At 40.4% G+C, this 15139-nt stretch overlaps 1 protein-coding gene across 4 annotated transcripts in view; it reads left to right on the plus strand.

The window, feature by feature from the left end:
• Positions 1-15139, plus strand: part of Astn2 (astrotactin 2) — a 917671-nt gene that overhangs the window by 524986 nt on the left and 377546 nt on the right. For all 4 annotated transcript variants that reach the window (XM_034502232.2, XM_034502233.2, XM_076934798.1 and 1 more), the window contains one exon: positions 703-853. In XM_034502232.2, the coding sequence (XP_034358123.1) occupies positions 703-853 (151 nt within the window). The remainder of the gene's footprint in view (positions 1-702; positions 854-15139) is intronic.

Here is a 15139-nt window from a genome sequence, read left to right on the forward strand (position 1 = left end):
CAACAGTAGTTGTTAACAGATTCAACAATTTGAGCTTCATGACATGGTTTGTAAACAATCATTTTTGGTATACTTGGGCTAGAATCTTGTGTTTCTGGTTGGATCTTGTATTTATAGCCTTGGCAATTTGGAGATAAATTCTACAACATTTATAGCCTCAATTTTATAAATTGATGTCAGAATAATAATATTTGAAACGTATAGCTACTGTGTGCAGTGTTTGAGACCCATACAAATACATAGTTAAAGCACCGAGTTTTGTAGTAGATTGAACTTTCTGTGAGTGGGGCAACGGTGGAACTTGATACAAACGGTTACGATGGAAGCTAGTCTTTAGTAGTTACCTTACAGCATAAGTTCTTGGTAGTCCTTAGGAAAGAAAATTCACATTTCTAGCACACAGCTGCTCTGCTGGTAAAGTTGAAATCTCATAACCAATTACCTTCCATAATTGTGTGGGTAAATGAGATAATATGTGAATATGTAAATCTCCTTTTCCTTAGCACAACTGGATGGAAGCACTATGCCCTTCATTGGTGTCTCCCTTTAGCCTTTTATTTGCATTATTTTCCTAATTAAAAACAAAATGAACAATGATTTCTAATGTGTTGAACTTATATTAATAAAGAGCAATAAAAACCAAACCAAACAAACAATTATCCAGCTATTTCTGAGGCTTAACCATCCTTTTTTCCCCCCAAGGGAAGAAGCAATGCTGTCCACGTACTTTGAAACCATCAATGACCTGCTGTCCTCCTTTGGTCCCGTCCGTGACTGCTCAAGGAACAATGGGGGCTGCACCCGCAACTTCAAGTGTGTGTCTGACCGCCAGGTGGACTCCTCAGGATGTGTGGTGAGTTTCTTTGGCCCAGGAGCTATTTATATACTCAGGACCCTCTCTGCAAGGGGAAGCAGATGGAAGTAAAGCAGTGTAAAGCAGCATTTCTCTACCTGTGCATTATGACCTCCTTGGGGTCAAACGACTCTTTCACAGGGGTGTCCTAGATAATCAGAAAATACACACACACACACACACACACACACACACACACACACACACCCCAATACATAATAGTAGCAAAATTACAATTATGAAGTAGCAACAAAAATAACTTTATGGTTGGGAATCACATAACATGAAGAACTATAAGAAAAGGTCACAGCATTAGAAAGGTTGAGAATTGCTGGCTTAAACTTACTCCTTTTGTGCCCCTTCAAATACCAGGCTGCTGGGGTCTCCTCTTCTGTGAGGTGGGGTTATTAAACCAACCTTTTTGAATTTTTAGAAAAATGAGATAATATAATGTAAGTGTCCTTCATGAGAGGCTTTGAATTCTAGAAGCTCATAGTGTTTTAGATATTAAAACACAACCTGTCTTTGCTCCATGAACACAGTGTATGCAGGGGAAGTCAGTAAGACGAAAATAGTACCCAGTATAGATTCTTTGGTGTGGTTTAGATGATGTTGTAGCTGAGACTCCAAGCTGGTAATAGGCTTCTTTGGGAAATTGGTCTCAGAAATGGCTTTTGGAAAGCATGCATCAGTTGGTATTACGAAAATGGTACAGATGGCTAAAATGGGTTGGTGTAACGGGAGGAAATGTTTTCTTTCCTGGGATTCCAGTATCTAGTATAAAATAAAGATAAAGGAGAAGTGAAGATACCTATTGCCTATGAAAATTCATTCCAAAAATTGATGTTTTGTTTTGTAAGAATTGCCTTTGACAGTTATTTAAATTTTAAGTTTCTGAGCTACAATTATAGGTGCGGTTATATCTCATGAACTTGAAGTTTTGTCAAGTCAATTTATGTGCATGTATGCGTAGGTATGTGATGTGTTGAAGTGGGGGTTGTCCAAACATATGCTGCAGAAGCAATGCTATTCCCAGACAGGCTCAGCCCTGCATTCAGTTCTCTCCATTTGGCTTCTTTCCAACACCTCTATGCACATCACTCACCACTTGACATCAGTCTACGCTAGAGCCAAATGGACCTGATTAGATGCAATTCTTAGAACATGCTGCTTGTTTAAGGCTTCTTGCCCTTCACTTAGAGTCAATTTCTCTGTCAACCCTTGCAGCAAATAAGTGGACATGCTTTCAGATCTTTGTCCTTTCTGAAGCCATCCCCCTTCCTCCCCCCTCCCACCCAGGAAGTGGTAGAGATCTTCCTATTGTCTGTGCGTACCTTCCTTACAACACCTGGAATATATTATAGCACAGACAACTTGCTCTAGGTTTGTCTCAACCATTAAGTTGAGTGAGAACCCAGGAAATCTGTTGATTCAATTCAGTACACCAGCAATATTCATCTTAAAACAGGAAGCAGAGGAGGGCAGGGACAATGAGAGACGTCACTACTCTGGACTAAGTTCTCCAAATAAGACTTTAAAAGAGGAAATACACTGTTGACACATCTCTATAACAGTGGGAAAATAGCTGAAGGTTAGAAGACCAGTAAACCTGTAGTTTAGATCAAGAGATAATGGGTCTTTAGAGGTGGGTGAAGAGTTTAGTCATTTCAGTTTTCAGGATTAGAAGTGACAGAAAGTTGACACAGAGTAGTTGAGGCAAAGTGGGAAAACTTGTTGCCAAAGGCAATGTGCAGGTACCCGTGACTTTAGCAGCTCAAGCAAACGGATGAGAATGACTCTCCCCTTTCTAGCTCTGCTTTCTCCCATGCCATGTCATTCTCTGACCTACTACAGCTTCTCTACCCTGAGTCCTCTGGACAAGCACAGTTCTTTCTTACTTGCTCTAATGACAGAGCCTGGATAATCACATTGGACAAACTTGATTCTCACCCCTACATCTTCACCAGTAAATCATGTGATCAAGGGGCTGGGCCAGATTCATCTTCACATGAGTCACGTGGCATACTTCAAACAAGCGGCAGCTGCATTTGAAACATGTAGCTCAGATAAGTACAGACAGACAACCAAGGAAATGCAAGTCCCAGAAAATGGAAGAGTTTTTTTTTCATGTGCTGTGCATGCCTATGTATTAGAAGTCTGATTGAGAACCCTGTAGTCAACTCTTTAGTCTTCGTACTGGAAAAGTGGGACCCAGTAAGGGAGAGGGGGGTTTGCTCATACTGCAGCACTGATCAGTGGACAAATAATTCCAGTGGATTTTTCCAAATCTGTGTCTCCAGAGCATGATAATGGCTTTTCTGAAAAGCTTAGCATCATTTCTCATTCCTTAAATACTAAGGCTTCTTCCTCATCAGGGTTGATGTCCCTGAGCAATGAAATTCAGAAGTTGAATATGGCGGTGAGGACTCCGTGAATATAGCATGGTGTGCCATGCATGTCTAGGAGTGTGGTATCTATCTTTCCTCTCGTGAACATAAACTGAAAAAAATAAGAGAAGAGCAAGAGAAAATCCAGTAGTCTGCTATGTTTTCAGGGATTTCCCTCTAGATTAAGAGGACACCGTTAAAACTCTTGTACAATGGATGTTAGCAAACTCTGCTGCATGGAATAGATAGGACAATAGCCTGTTAAAGGCTTAAAACATGTTTATTTCACATGTGTCCCCTCCTAATAAACTTCATCTGTTATAAAAAAATAATTACATCTTATATCTGTGTGTTTCTGTGTTCATATATGTATATGTGCAGATTTGTGTGCTTGTATGTAGATGCTAGAGGACACCCTCTAGTGTCTATCTTCAGGCTCACTCACCTTTTCTTTTTCTTTTGAGGTATGATCCCTCACTGGTCTGAACCTCGGCTAGGCTGGCTGGCTATCAAGTCTCAAGACATCTGCATGTCTCTGACTCTACCACAACCATGGGTTCACAAGCACAAAACATAAAGCTCTCTCTCTCTTTCTCTCTGTCTCTCTGTCTCTGTCTCTCTGTCTCTCTGTCTCTCTGTCTCTGTTTCTCTCTCTCTCTCTCTCTCTCTCTCTCTCTCTCTCTCTCTCTCTCTCTCTCTCACTCTCTCTCTCTCTCTTCATTCTCCTTCCACCCTTCCCCTCCCACCCCCTTTCTTTTCTGTGGCTTGTGAGACTCAAACTCAGTTCTTTATGTTTGCACTATTTAATCAACTGGGCTGTTTCCCAAGCACCATTATACTTTGCATTAAAACAAACAAACAAAATAAGCAATCCTTCACAACTAATGTGCAACACAGGTTCCGTCCTAGATGAATAAATGAATCTATGTGGAAGTAGAGTGTCTTCCTAAGGTTTTACCACCAGGTGGCAGGATAGAGGATAAAGTTTCACAACTTCAATATCATTCCTAGAGCCAATCCATTTGGAGATGTTTTGCTGCCAATTAGAGAGGCGTTGATCTGAGTGAGATGGATTTCAGTCATAATTTAATCATTAGCTAGCTGGGAATCAACACTGACCTCTCAGTTTCTTAATACTTCCAAACAGAACAACAGTTTTTAAATGTACAGATTTTTTTCCCCCTGCAGGATGAAAGAAAACAGCAGAGGGATAGAAGATGGTTCAGTGCTTTCTGTGTGATCAATAGGACCAAGTTCTGGTCCCCAGAAGCCACATAAATCCTGGGTCACTATGTCAGCCTACATGTAATTACAGCCTCAGAAGGCAGACAAATGAGATTCCCAGAGCAAGCTGATAACCAAGACTAGCTGAATCAGCAAGCTCTGAATTTGACCAAGAGACCCTGACTCAAAGAATAAGGTTTAAAAAGAAAATGATAGAGGAAGATTTTTGATTCCACCTTGGTCCCCCACAGGTACATACAGACATGTGCACATGCACCTATATACATGTATCTTCACACATATGCAGACACAGATACGTATATGCACACATGCTATATATTCAAATGCATGATAAAAAAGAAAAAATAAGTCAATGGACAATAATTTGGGATCTGCAAAACACCATTTCTCTATGAGAAAAATATTATATTAATAATGCTTGTGCATAGTGTATATGGTATTTGGGCCAGACAAATTTATGAGCACCTGAATTGAGGAGAATCCTCTATGATGTTTCTTAAACTGAATATCATTTTTGACCTCCTATATCTATTGAAAGTAGAAAATGAATTTTAGTCACTACTGTATTTTTTTTAACCTCCTTTTTTTTTCTAAGCATTCCTAGGGAGTCAAGATGATGTGTGGTGTTGTGCCACCACCTCTGGTTGCTACCTGCTATTTGTTCTGTTCCCATCCACCTTTCTCTTAAATTTCTGTACCTATAAGAACCTGTATGTTCTCACCTGATTCACAGAGATGTGATTTATGCTGACATCTGCTGCTTGGTATTCTTCATTCACTGTGAGGTCATGTAAGACCAGATAGGTCTATCTATACAGTAACTTTTCCCTTTTCCTTATAGTGCATAAGAAATATCCACTAGCTTTTATATGTCATCCTTATCTGAGCAAGACTGTTCAAAGCTCTCTTGTTCTATGCTTGCCACGAAGGCATTAGAGTCATTGGTTTTCATAAAAGTGAGTTCAGTTGAGCAGTCCTGTCATCAATGAGAAAAATTCAAACACATATTACTAGTCCAGGAAGGCAAATAAAGCAAAGGTTCCCTGACTTTGCCTTCAGAACCCTCAAACTCACCTAGGGTGTGTGTTTGTGTGTGTGTGTGTGTGTGTGTGTGTGTGTGTGCGTGTGTGTGTGTGTGTTACCAGAGTTTGAATACAGGCCTTGTGCCTGCTAACTGAGAAAACTCCACCACTGAGAGATAATCCCACAAGCAGAGCACTTGATTTTATAACAGTCCTCCATCCCCTTTATCCACTTATGTGATTAACCTGATAGGAACAGAGCATCAAGTCCCATTTCAGGAGAATTGCTAGCAATTACAAGGTTCTCTATTGACTTTCAACATTCTTTCCTAACTCACAAGGTCTGCACTTCTTCACAGGGAGAGGAAGACTGCTTATATAACACAGCACAGCTCCTTTTCTTGCTTTCTTGTTTCATTTGGCTTTATGATGATGATGGCTATTATTACTAGTAATATTGATATATTTGTAGCCCACTCACACAAGATGACCTTGAATTGTAACTTGTGATTTTCAGATGAGCAGAAAAAAATCCCTCTAACAATAAATACACAATAATTTTTAAAAATCAATGAGCATCCTGTTATCTTACTTTACACCAAAAAGGGAGTTTGCGTGTGGGATAAACAGAAGTGATTGACTGACCTTCAGAAGTGCCTGGTCTCATAGATTATCCCGCCAAACCCAGTGCAACTGCATAAGAATCCTAAACTAAGGAAGAGAATCACTAACCTGTAAAACAGTAATATAAGTAATTTGTGTTGTTTTAAGTTGTGGTACTAAGTAACAATAGAAATACAATATTAATGCAGTATGAAAATAGTATGGGGGTTTAATGTGGTAGATAAGACATAAAGACAGTTTGTGTCTTTTTTATTATCTAGCATTTCTGGAGAATCCTTACATCTTGACTAGGCATGGAGGAAGTAATAATGAATGAAACATTGGAAGGGGAAGAGAGCCCAAAGTAGAAAGTTCACCAATATGTAAGCAGTATCAGCCATGGCACAGTTGTGGATGCAAGCTGTGTATCTGTTGGTTGTCTGGCAGCACATAAACTTTACATAAAACATGAAACTAAATCAAAGAAAACACTTAATTCTGCCATGGCTAAGCCTTCCGTCACCATCTCTGAGAGGCCATTGCTCTTGAAATATTCATGGTTTTTTTTTTTGTGTCTTTGAGTTGTGCCAGTTTTCTCAGCATAGGGAAGACACCTAGGGACTGGCCCAACTCCAGCCAATCCAAGTTCATCCTCCTGATATCACAAAGTATTAACTGGGGTTACTTTCCTCTATTTAGATAGAAATAACAAACAGGTGAGGGAACCCTTTCTGTGTTGACATCCCTGGGCTCCTGAATTTTGAGGGCTTTCAAACCTCAGGGGCTTTAAGTTTGAGACCTGAGAAGTAGAAATTTATGACTCCAAGCTTTGAAAGCTAGAGATTTACAGCTCTAGGCACCCAAATCAGAGCAAGCTCTAAGTCTTTAATTCCAGCAGCTACTGCTGCAGCGATGGGATTTGGGGGAATCAGGACCTTTCCACTTATCAGGGGCTAGGGATGAAGCTCCTAAGTATGGGTAAAATGACCCTTGGTTCTTAGTCCTTCTCAGCTCTCTGGAACTCTCCCAGTCACCTAGTCTTACTGTTTCCACTGTATTTTTTTTATCTAATTAGTATTTTAAGCTAACATGCAAAGTAATAGGTTCACTATGTCTTCATAACTTTTTACCTTCATAATCCTTTGACGTCCTTCATAGACTCCTCAGCTTCTCCTGCTAACCACTCTCTGTGACTCTTCATTGCCTTTTTAGCTGCCATGTATGCTGAAAACAGATTTCAGGAGACTTATAGTCACTTCTCAGATACCTTCTAACTTTTGTTGCCATCTGGAGCCTCATTGTAGGAGCCCAGAATTTTGTCTGCTCTTAATGCTATACATCCAGCTTGTTGTCAACCCTGGTAAAGGCCAGAAGTAGGTGAAGCAAAATGAGAACATGATCACTACCAGGTGTGGTTGAGAAAAAGGATTGTATTGTAGATCTGAGGGAAAGAACAGCCAGGGCATCTGGAAGGGTCCAGACAGAATATGGCCAGCAGACTACAGTAGGCCATGACAGGAAAGAGGGAGAGTGAGAAAGGAAGAGAAGAGAAGAGAAAGTGACATGAAGGGGGACCGGACACTAAGAGCAGAGGATCAAGTGGGGAAATAAGAGAAGAATCAAGAGGCCAACAGACACATGGAATCCAAGAGAGTACATAGCCAAAATGGATGGCATATATAGGTATCAGAAGCTGAAGGAAGAGAAGTGAAGCGAAGCTCTTGGGATGGAGGGGTTTAGGGTAGGGGGTGAAGAAGTGCTGGGAGGTACTCAGGGACACGTTGTCCCAAGTTTCTTTTGGATGTAACTATAAGAAATAAAGACTACTGAGAATAAGATTTTTTTAAGACTTAAAATTTTATTTTATGCGCATGTATGTGGGAGCCTAAAAGTGTGTATGTGTATCATTTGCATACAGGTGTCTCTGGAAGTGAAAAGAAGCCATCTGAACTCCCAGGACTTGAGTTGTGTGTGGTATAAGCTGTTTTATGTGGGTGCTAGGAGTAGAATCAGGGCCCTCCTTAACCAAGGAGCCACCTTTTCAGGTCCTGGCATAATCTCTGATTGGATCCTAATGTTTTTGTTTATTTGTTTGTTAGGGTTGGTGTTGTTGCTTTGTGTGTGTGTGTGTTTGTGTGTGTTTGTGTGTGTGTGCGTGTGTACGTGCGCACACTTAGGAGAGAGAGAAAGAGAGAGATAGAACTATTACACTAGAAAAAAGGCTCCTAAACTAGCCTGCAAAGAGTAAAACAGAGCTTGTTTATATACACAAAAAGGACCATGGTCTGTTTTTGTATACTTTTAATACACGAGAGGGACACAAATGTACAGCTTTTATTTCTACCTGACTAACATGAGCTGTTGCTTGAGTTTTTGATCTTTGCCATTCTGATTGGTATAAGGTAGACTCTCAGGAACTTTTTGATTTGCATTTCCCTGATGACTAAGGATGTTGAACATTTCTTTAAGTGCATAGTAAAAATGGCCATCTTACCAAAAGCAATCTACAGATTCATTCCAATTCCTATCAAAACCCCAACACAATTTTTTTTTACAGACTTTAAAAGAGCAATTCCCAACTTCATATGGAAAAACAAAAATCCCAAGATAGCTAAAACAATTCTGAATAATAAAAGAACCTCTGGAGGAATCACCATATAAAAGCCATATTGTATTGGCACAGAAAAGGTCAAGTTGATCAATGGGATAGAACCTAAGACCCAGACAAAAACCCACATACCTATGAACACTTGATTTTGTCAAAGAAGTCAAAACCTTACAATAGCACAAGGAAAGCATTATCAACAAATGGTGCTATTTTAACTGGATGTCTGCAACTGGATGTCTAACTGTAGAAGAATGCAAACTGATCCATATTTATCACCCTGCACAAAGCTCAAGTTCAAGTGGATCAAGGACCTCCACATAAAACCAGATACACTGAATCTAATAGAAAAGAAAGTAGGAAATAGTCTCCGATATATTGGGACAGGGGAAAATTTCCTGAACAGAACACCAATGGCTCAGGCTCTAAGATCAGCAATTGATAAATGGGACCTCATAAAACTGAAAAGCTTCTGTGAGGCAAAGGACACTGTCAGTAGGATAACACGGCAACCTACAGATTGGGAAGAATCTTCACCGACTCTACGTTCAACAAAAGGCTAATGTACAAAATATTTAAAGAACTCAAGAATTTAGACATCAAATAACCCAATTAAAAAATGAAGTATGGGGAGAGACAGGAAAGAAGGCCAGAAATTCAGGAAAATGAATGGAAATATGTAGCTTCTGGGGGAAGAGGATGGGAACAATCTCTAGGAAGTCCCAGAGATGTAAGATGATGGAGGCTCCAAGTAGTTAATGAATGTCACCTTAGGTGGAATGCCCATCATTAGGCTTCTGGAACCCGAAAAAATGACCTCTATCAGCTAGACAATAGAGTGATGGGAACACCAACCCACCTATAAAACTTTTAACCCACAATTGGTCCTATCTGAAAAAAATAAAGGGACAAACATGGAGCAAAGACTCAAGGAATAACCGACTGATGACCAACCCAACTTAGGATCCATCCTGTGGGTAGGCACCAATCTCTGATACTATTAGTAATGCTATGTTGTGCTTGCAGACAGAAGCCTAGCATATCTGTCCTCTAAGAGGCTCTACCTAGTAACTTACTGAGACAGATGCAGATACCCACAGCCAAACATTGGACAGAAGTTGGGGATTCCTATGTGGAAGGAATGAAGGTCCCTGAAGGCAATGGCAACCCCACAGGAAGACCAATAGTCTCAACTAACCTGGACCACTGGGAGCTCCCAGAGACTGAACTACCAACCAACGAGTATTACATGGGCTGATCTGATGCCCTTGGCATATATGCAGCATAGAGATGCCCTTCTCTGGCCTCTTTAGGATAAGATGCACCAAATCCTGCAGATATTTCATGCACTAGAGGTGGAAGGATACCTGAGGAGGGGGAATGAGGGGAGAAACTTTGTGAGGGGGATGGGCAGGGATGCAGCATTTTGGGATATAAATACATGAATAAAGAAAAAAACCAACAGCAGATTTTGTGGTCATCTTACCTGTTGACATACACTAAAATTGCAGACAAGGACTACTGGCAGGGGAAAGGGGAACTGTAGAGTTCTTCTAAACCAAGCCACTGTCTACCTTGAACATGTAAACAGGAAAACAAAAACTCAGAATGATGGAAAAATTATTCAAGTTCATGTAGAGAGGCAGAGACAGAGTTTAGATGGAATTTCAAGACTCCTTCCACCCAGTTGCACCTTCTAATATCAATACCCTTTATTAATTAAGACTTATGAATTGCTGTAGCCGAGAACCCAGTAAAAACACCTTATAAAAGAAAGATTAATCTGGCATAAGGTCTCAGAAGATTCAGTTCATCGAGAGGGGGAGATCATGACAGAACATAACAGTTTACATCACAACTACCAAGAAACAGAGCTAAAATATGATATAGAAAGACTCCATGGCAATATATAGTACATTCAGACAGTGACCTACTTCTTCAACCTAAATCCTACCTCCTGTCTTTCCTCACCTCTCAATAATGCTATTATATTAAGAATCCACCAAAAGATTAATCAATTGATTGGGTGAGAGTCCTCTTGATCCAGTTGTCTCTGGAAATGATCTTACAGACAAGTGTGCTTTACTAATCTCCTAAGCATTTATTAATCCAATCAAGTTGACAGTTGAGATTAAATAGCAAAGTCTGCCTCTCATCCACTTGACACTTACACATATTATCCCCTTAAACCTTAATGTTCCACCTCTGGCCTCCCAAAAGGCTAATATCAATCTCATAATACAGAAAGCAATCTTATAATACAGAAAGCATTCATTCGATTTCATGGGGCTCAGTAATCTTCACAATCTTAACAGATTTCAAACATCCAGAATTAAAACCTCCTTTAAGATGCAAGGCAAATTTTAACCATACGCTTCTATAGAAATTGAAAAGAAAATTATACACTTTCAGTGTACAATGGCACAGAGCAAATGTCCCTTTCCCAAAAGGATGGAGGAGGATATGGTAAGGATGTGAGACGGAAGCCAAAGTGAAATGCAGAAGGGCAGACAACGCTTGCTGTGTCTCTGTGTCTTGAGTCTCCTGTGATTTGTGTATTGATGTGAGCTCTGACAAGCTTTGAATGCCTTGCTCCAGTGGCTTGGACATTTGCAGCACACCACACACACAGCTTCTCTTTTAGTCTGGTTTCAACTTTTTTTTTTTTTTTTTTTTTTTTTGAGAGATAGTAGATATTCTATTTTCTTGTCATCTCTAACTTCTGTCATTCTCCCTCACAGCCCTCTCAGGCACTCAATTCAGGGAATCTGACCTGATATACATGACCAAGGCCTTCCTATGAAATCTTTAGGGACGGTCCATAACATAGTACTTAAGATATTCTAACGGCCAGCAAAACCAGCAGCAAAGTGCTGTTAACCCTAGTGACTTCTGAATTTCCAAGTGTCTGAAATTGAGAAATCTCTTTTCTAGGTGGTTATCCATAAGCAGAGTACCTCCTTTCACCCTGTCTCCTCAAGAGAAAGTCTCTCAAGTGAGATGGTGGTCTTATTTCTTAGAGTCTGCAGTATGTATGGTTTGACCCCTTCTAGAGCTGCCTTCAGTGTATTCTTACTATCTCTTCTTACATTCTTACTATCTTGAGTTCTTACTATCACAGTACTGTAAATCTGGCCAATAACAGACATGCCACAGCCTGAATCCTATGTTGTCTCCAATATTTCTATATGAAATCAGTCTATCACTTTAAGCTCAGGCTCGTATGTTTCAAGACAGAAACAAAACATAGACAGTTCCTTTACCTAAATGTAACAAAGATGGTCTCTTCTCTAATTCTTATCCCCTTTTGTAACCTCATGAGCAGTGTGTACTGTTTACACTGATTTCTGCATGCAGGTCATTTGGGCTCCCTGCACCATGTTTTGATTGCCACATTGTAGGCTTTCCTACACTGTATCTCCAAACCTTTTACAAATTCTTCCCACAAACCAGTTCTAGAGCTATAAGGACCACAGAGTTGGATTTACACACTGCAGTGCTCTTAGTGCTGGTACCCATTTTCTCCATTGGTTAATTTTATCTTTTTTTCTGACATGTTTAATATAACAATTTAAAATGGGGGGGGGTTATGATGGCTTATTTGGTTCATTATTTCAGAAGACTCAGTTTATGCCAGAAGGTCAGGCAGAGCAGAGAAAACTACACCATGACAGTCAGTCTGGAAGCTGAGAAAAGCAGACACAGAAAAGGGATGGAACAGGAGGAGGAAGACAGCATCAAGCCTGTTGACTTGCTTTGTCCATCTGGGTCCAACCTTTCACTTCTGCCCAGTAAATCATCTTTATGAAAGTTTCAAGAGATCTACCAGTTGCTTCGGTCAGACCCCTATTGGAACATATTGAGAAATGTTTTACTCATCATCTGGGCATTTCGCTCTCTTTTTAAGAAGGTTCATATTTTATTTTATCTGTATGACTATTTCACCTCCATGAGTACTTGTGCATCATGTGTGTAGTAGTCAGTACCTGTAGAGGCCAAAAAGGGGTGTCAGATCCCTTGGATCTGCTGTAATGGAGAGTTGTGAGAAACCATGTGGGATGCTAGGAATCAAACCTGGGTCCTCTGTTAGAGCAACCATCTCTCCAGTCCTTCTGGAGCATTTCTTATCACATTCAAATGAGCAACCGTAATTAACTTTCATATCTCCCTGTTGACACTGTATCATACCAAAGATTTACTTCAGCATACCTGAATCCAGCAAACAGGAGACACACAAAAACAAGAAACTCGCTGTATTTAAGCCATTTTAGAAGACAGCTTAAATGAAACAGGGCAGTGGTGATGCTTTCAACAACACTCTTTATTTGTTGGTATAAGTAGACCCCTCATAAGGGGGCTGGAGAGATGGCTAAACAGTTAAGAGAACTGAGTACTCTTTCAGGGGTCCTGAGTTCAACTCCCAGCAACTACAGCCCTCTTCTGGTGGGTCAGAAGAGACCCTATGTACTCACATTTAATGAACACATCTTTTTTGGAGGAGGAGGAGGAGGAGGAGGAGGAGGAGGAGGAGGAGGAGGAGGAGGAAGAGAATGAATATGGATTGGGGAAATGACATGTACTTAGCACCTACTTACTCCGTGATAACCCATTTGTGTTCTTGGCAGTCATTAAGATTGTGTCCTAGATAAAACAGCATTGTGTCCATTTTTCCAAAACAGAAATGCTAGTGATGTGCAAACAACCATCCATGCAGTGGCTGCATGCAACTGAGGTTCTAAGTGCTTTGCCTGTTTTAACCAATTTCATTTCACAATGATCATGTGAGCTAATTATTATTCCCACCTTCATTTTCCATTTGAAGAAAAAAAAACCTTATCTTTTAGGAACTTGTCTGTGAAGGGCAGAGTGGGAAGGAAAATGAAAGGGGCAGTGGTAGAGCATGCATTCCTGTACTTGAAGGATCCTAGGGAGTGACGGTATCTTCTGGAGGCATTTTCACCATCATTTCTCAGCCCTGCCTCTGCATGCCAGCCCCATTTCAAGCTAATTCCACACTCCCCATCCCTTACAAAGCACCAGTAACATTTTGCTCTCATCTTTTACATCTTTTTCTGTTTCTATTTTGACCTAAGATGCCATCTGGCCTACAAGATAGCAGTATAGACCAGAGGAGCCATGATTACCCAGAGATATTGAGACGACAACAAGATGTTGTCCTTTTAATGCCAATGAATAAGGAGAAGAATGTTCATTTGTTATATGCCTTGTGATATTGGTCATAAAGAAGCAAATGCTGGAATCTTGTTTAATAAGGCAAAGAAAGGAGCTCTTCTCCATTCCTCATCATTTCCTACTTTTAATGACTCAATTGGGCTGTAATTAAAGAGGAAAAACTTAAGAGGGCAAGAAAGACAAGCAGGGGGAATCAGCAGAGTGAGAAATTGCTTTGGAGCACAGCCCAGGCATAGCTGACCACCCTATCTTCATGTGCCTCTAGTCCTCCTGGGCAAATATAAGAGTGGAGCTGAGCTTCAGTGGGAGCTGAACCCTGGACAGTGGTCTCCCTTTCCCAGAAATGGGCTCTAATAGTTTAGTTCTTCCCTGTACAGCTTTCCAACAAGAGTGATGAATTTAGAGCATAGCCAAGAGGGCCTTGCCAACATCTAAAATGGGAGGAATGATGCTTGCCACATTTTTCTTTTTGAAAATTGTTAGAAAGATGCAAAGTCAGGAGGAAGGCATCGTTATGGGAACTATTTCAGACTTCTAGTCAGAGTGTCCTCATCAGACTGTGCTCTCATCTAACAGGTCCAAAAGTAGAGGATTCTGCATGTGTGAATTTACCAGGCTGGTATTGTTAATGGCATTAATGGGTAAATGAATAGATGCTGTGAATAATATCAGTCTTGGATTGCTGTTGGTACTAATAGAAAATGTTTAAGTGCTGATGATATGCCAGGCTCTGGAATGAGTGCTTTTAATGCACCACACTGAACCATCACCATGATCCTTTTCAAATCAAGGGCTATTATTATTCATAAGATACACATAAGACACAGAAAGGACAGCATGCTTGCCCAAATCCAACTAGCATGGTAAATGCAAAGTGACAATACAAATTCAAGTTTTTAGAAAGCCTGTTTGGTTCAGAAAACAACTTCCAGTGGCTGAGGATGAGTTTCCAGAGATGCAGCAAATGCTGTTCAGGTCAGAGAGCATGTCTTTCACTCTCAAAAACCAAGATACAGCCACCTTCTTCTATAGTCAAAAAAAGTGGGCGTTTTGGAGGACTTAGTCTGTATTGAAACTGCCCTGTTTTTGTTGCTTCAGTACAAGGCTCAAACTTTAGAACAGTTCTCTCATCAAGATTTGTTTGTTTCTCTCATCATCATCATCTCATTTGAATAGCTCCTTTGTAAGTTTTCAACTGGGCCTTCTTCCTTTCGAACCATGCAGGAAAGGG

This window comes from Arvicanthis niloticus, chromosome 5, assembly GCF_011762505.2.
Source record: "Arvicanthis niloticus isolate mArvNil1 chromosome 5, mArvNil1.pat.X, whole genome shotgun sequence".
NCBI classification, from domain to species: Eukaryota; Metazoa; Chordata; class Mammalia; order Rodentia; family Muridae; genus Arvicanthis; species Arvicanthis niloticus.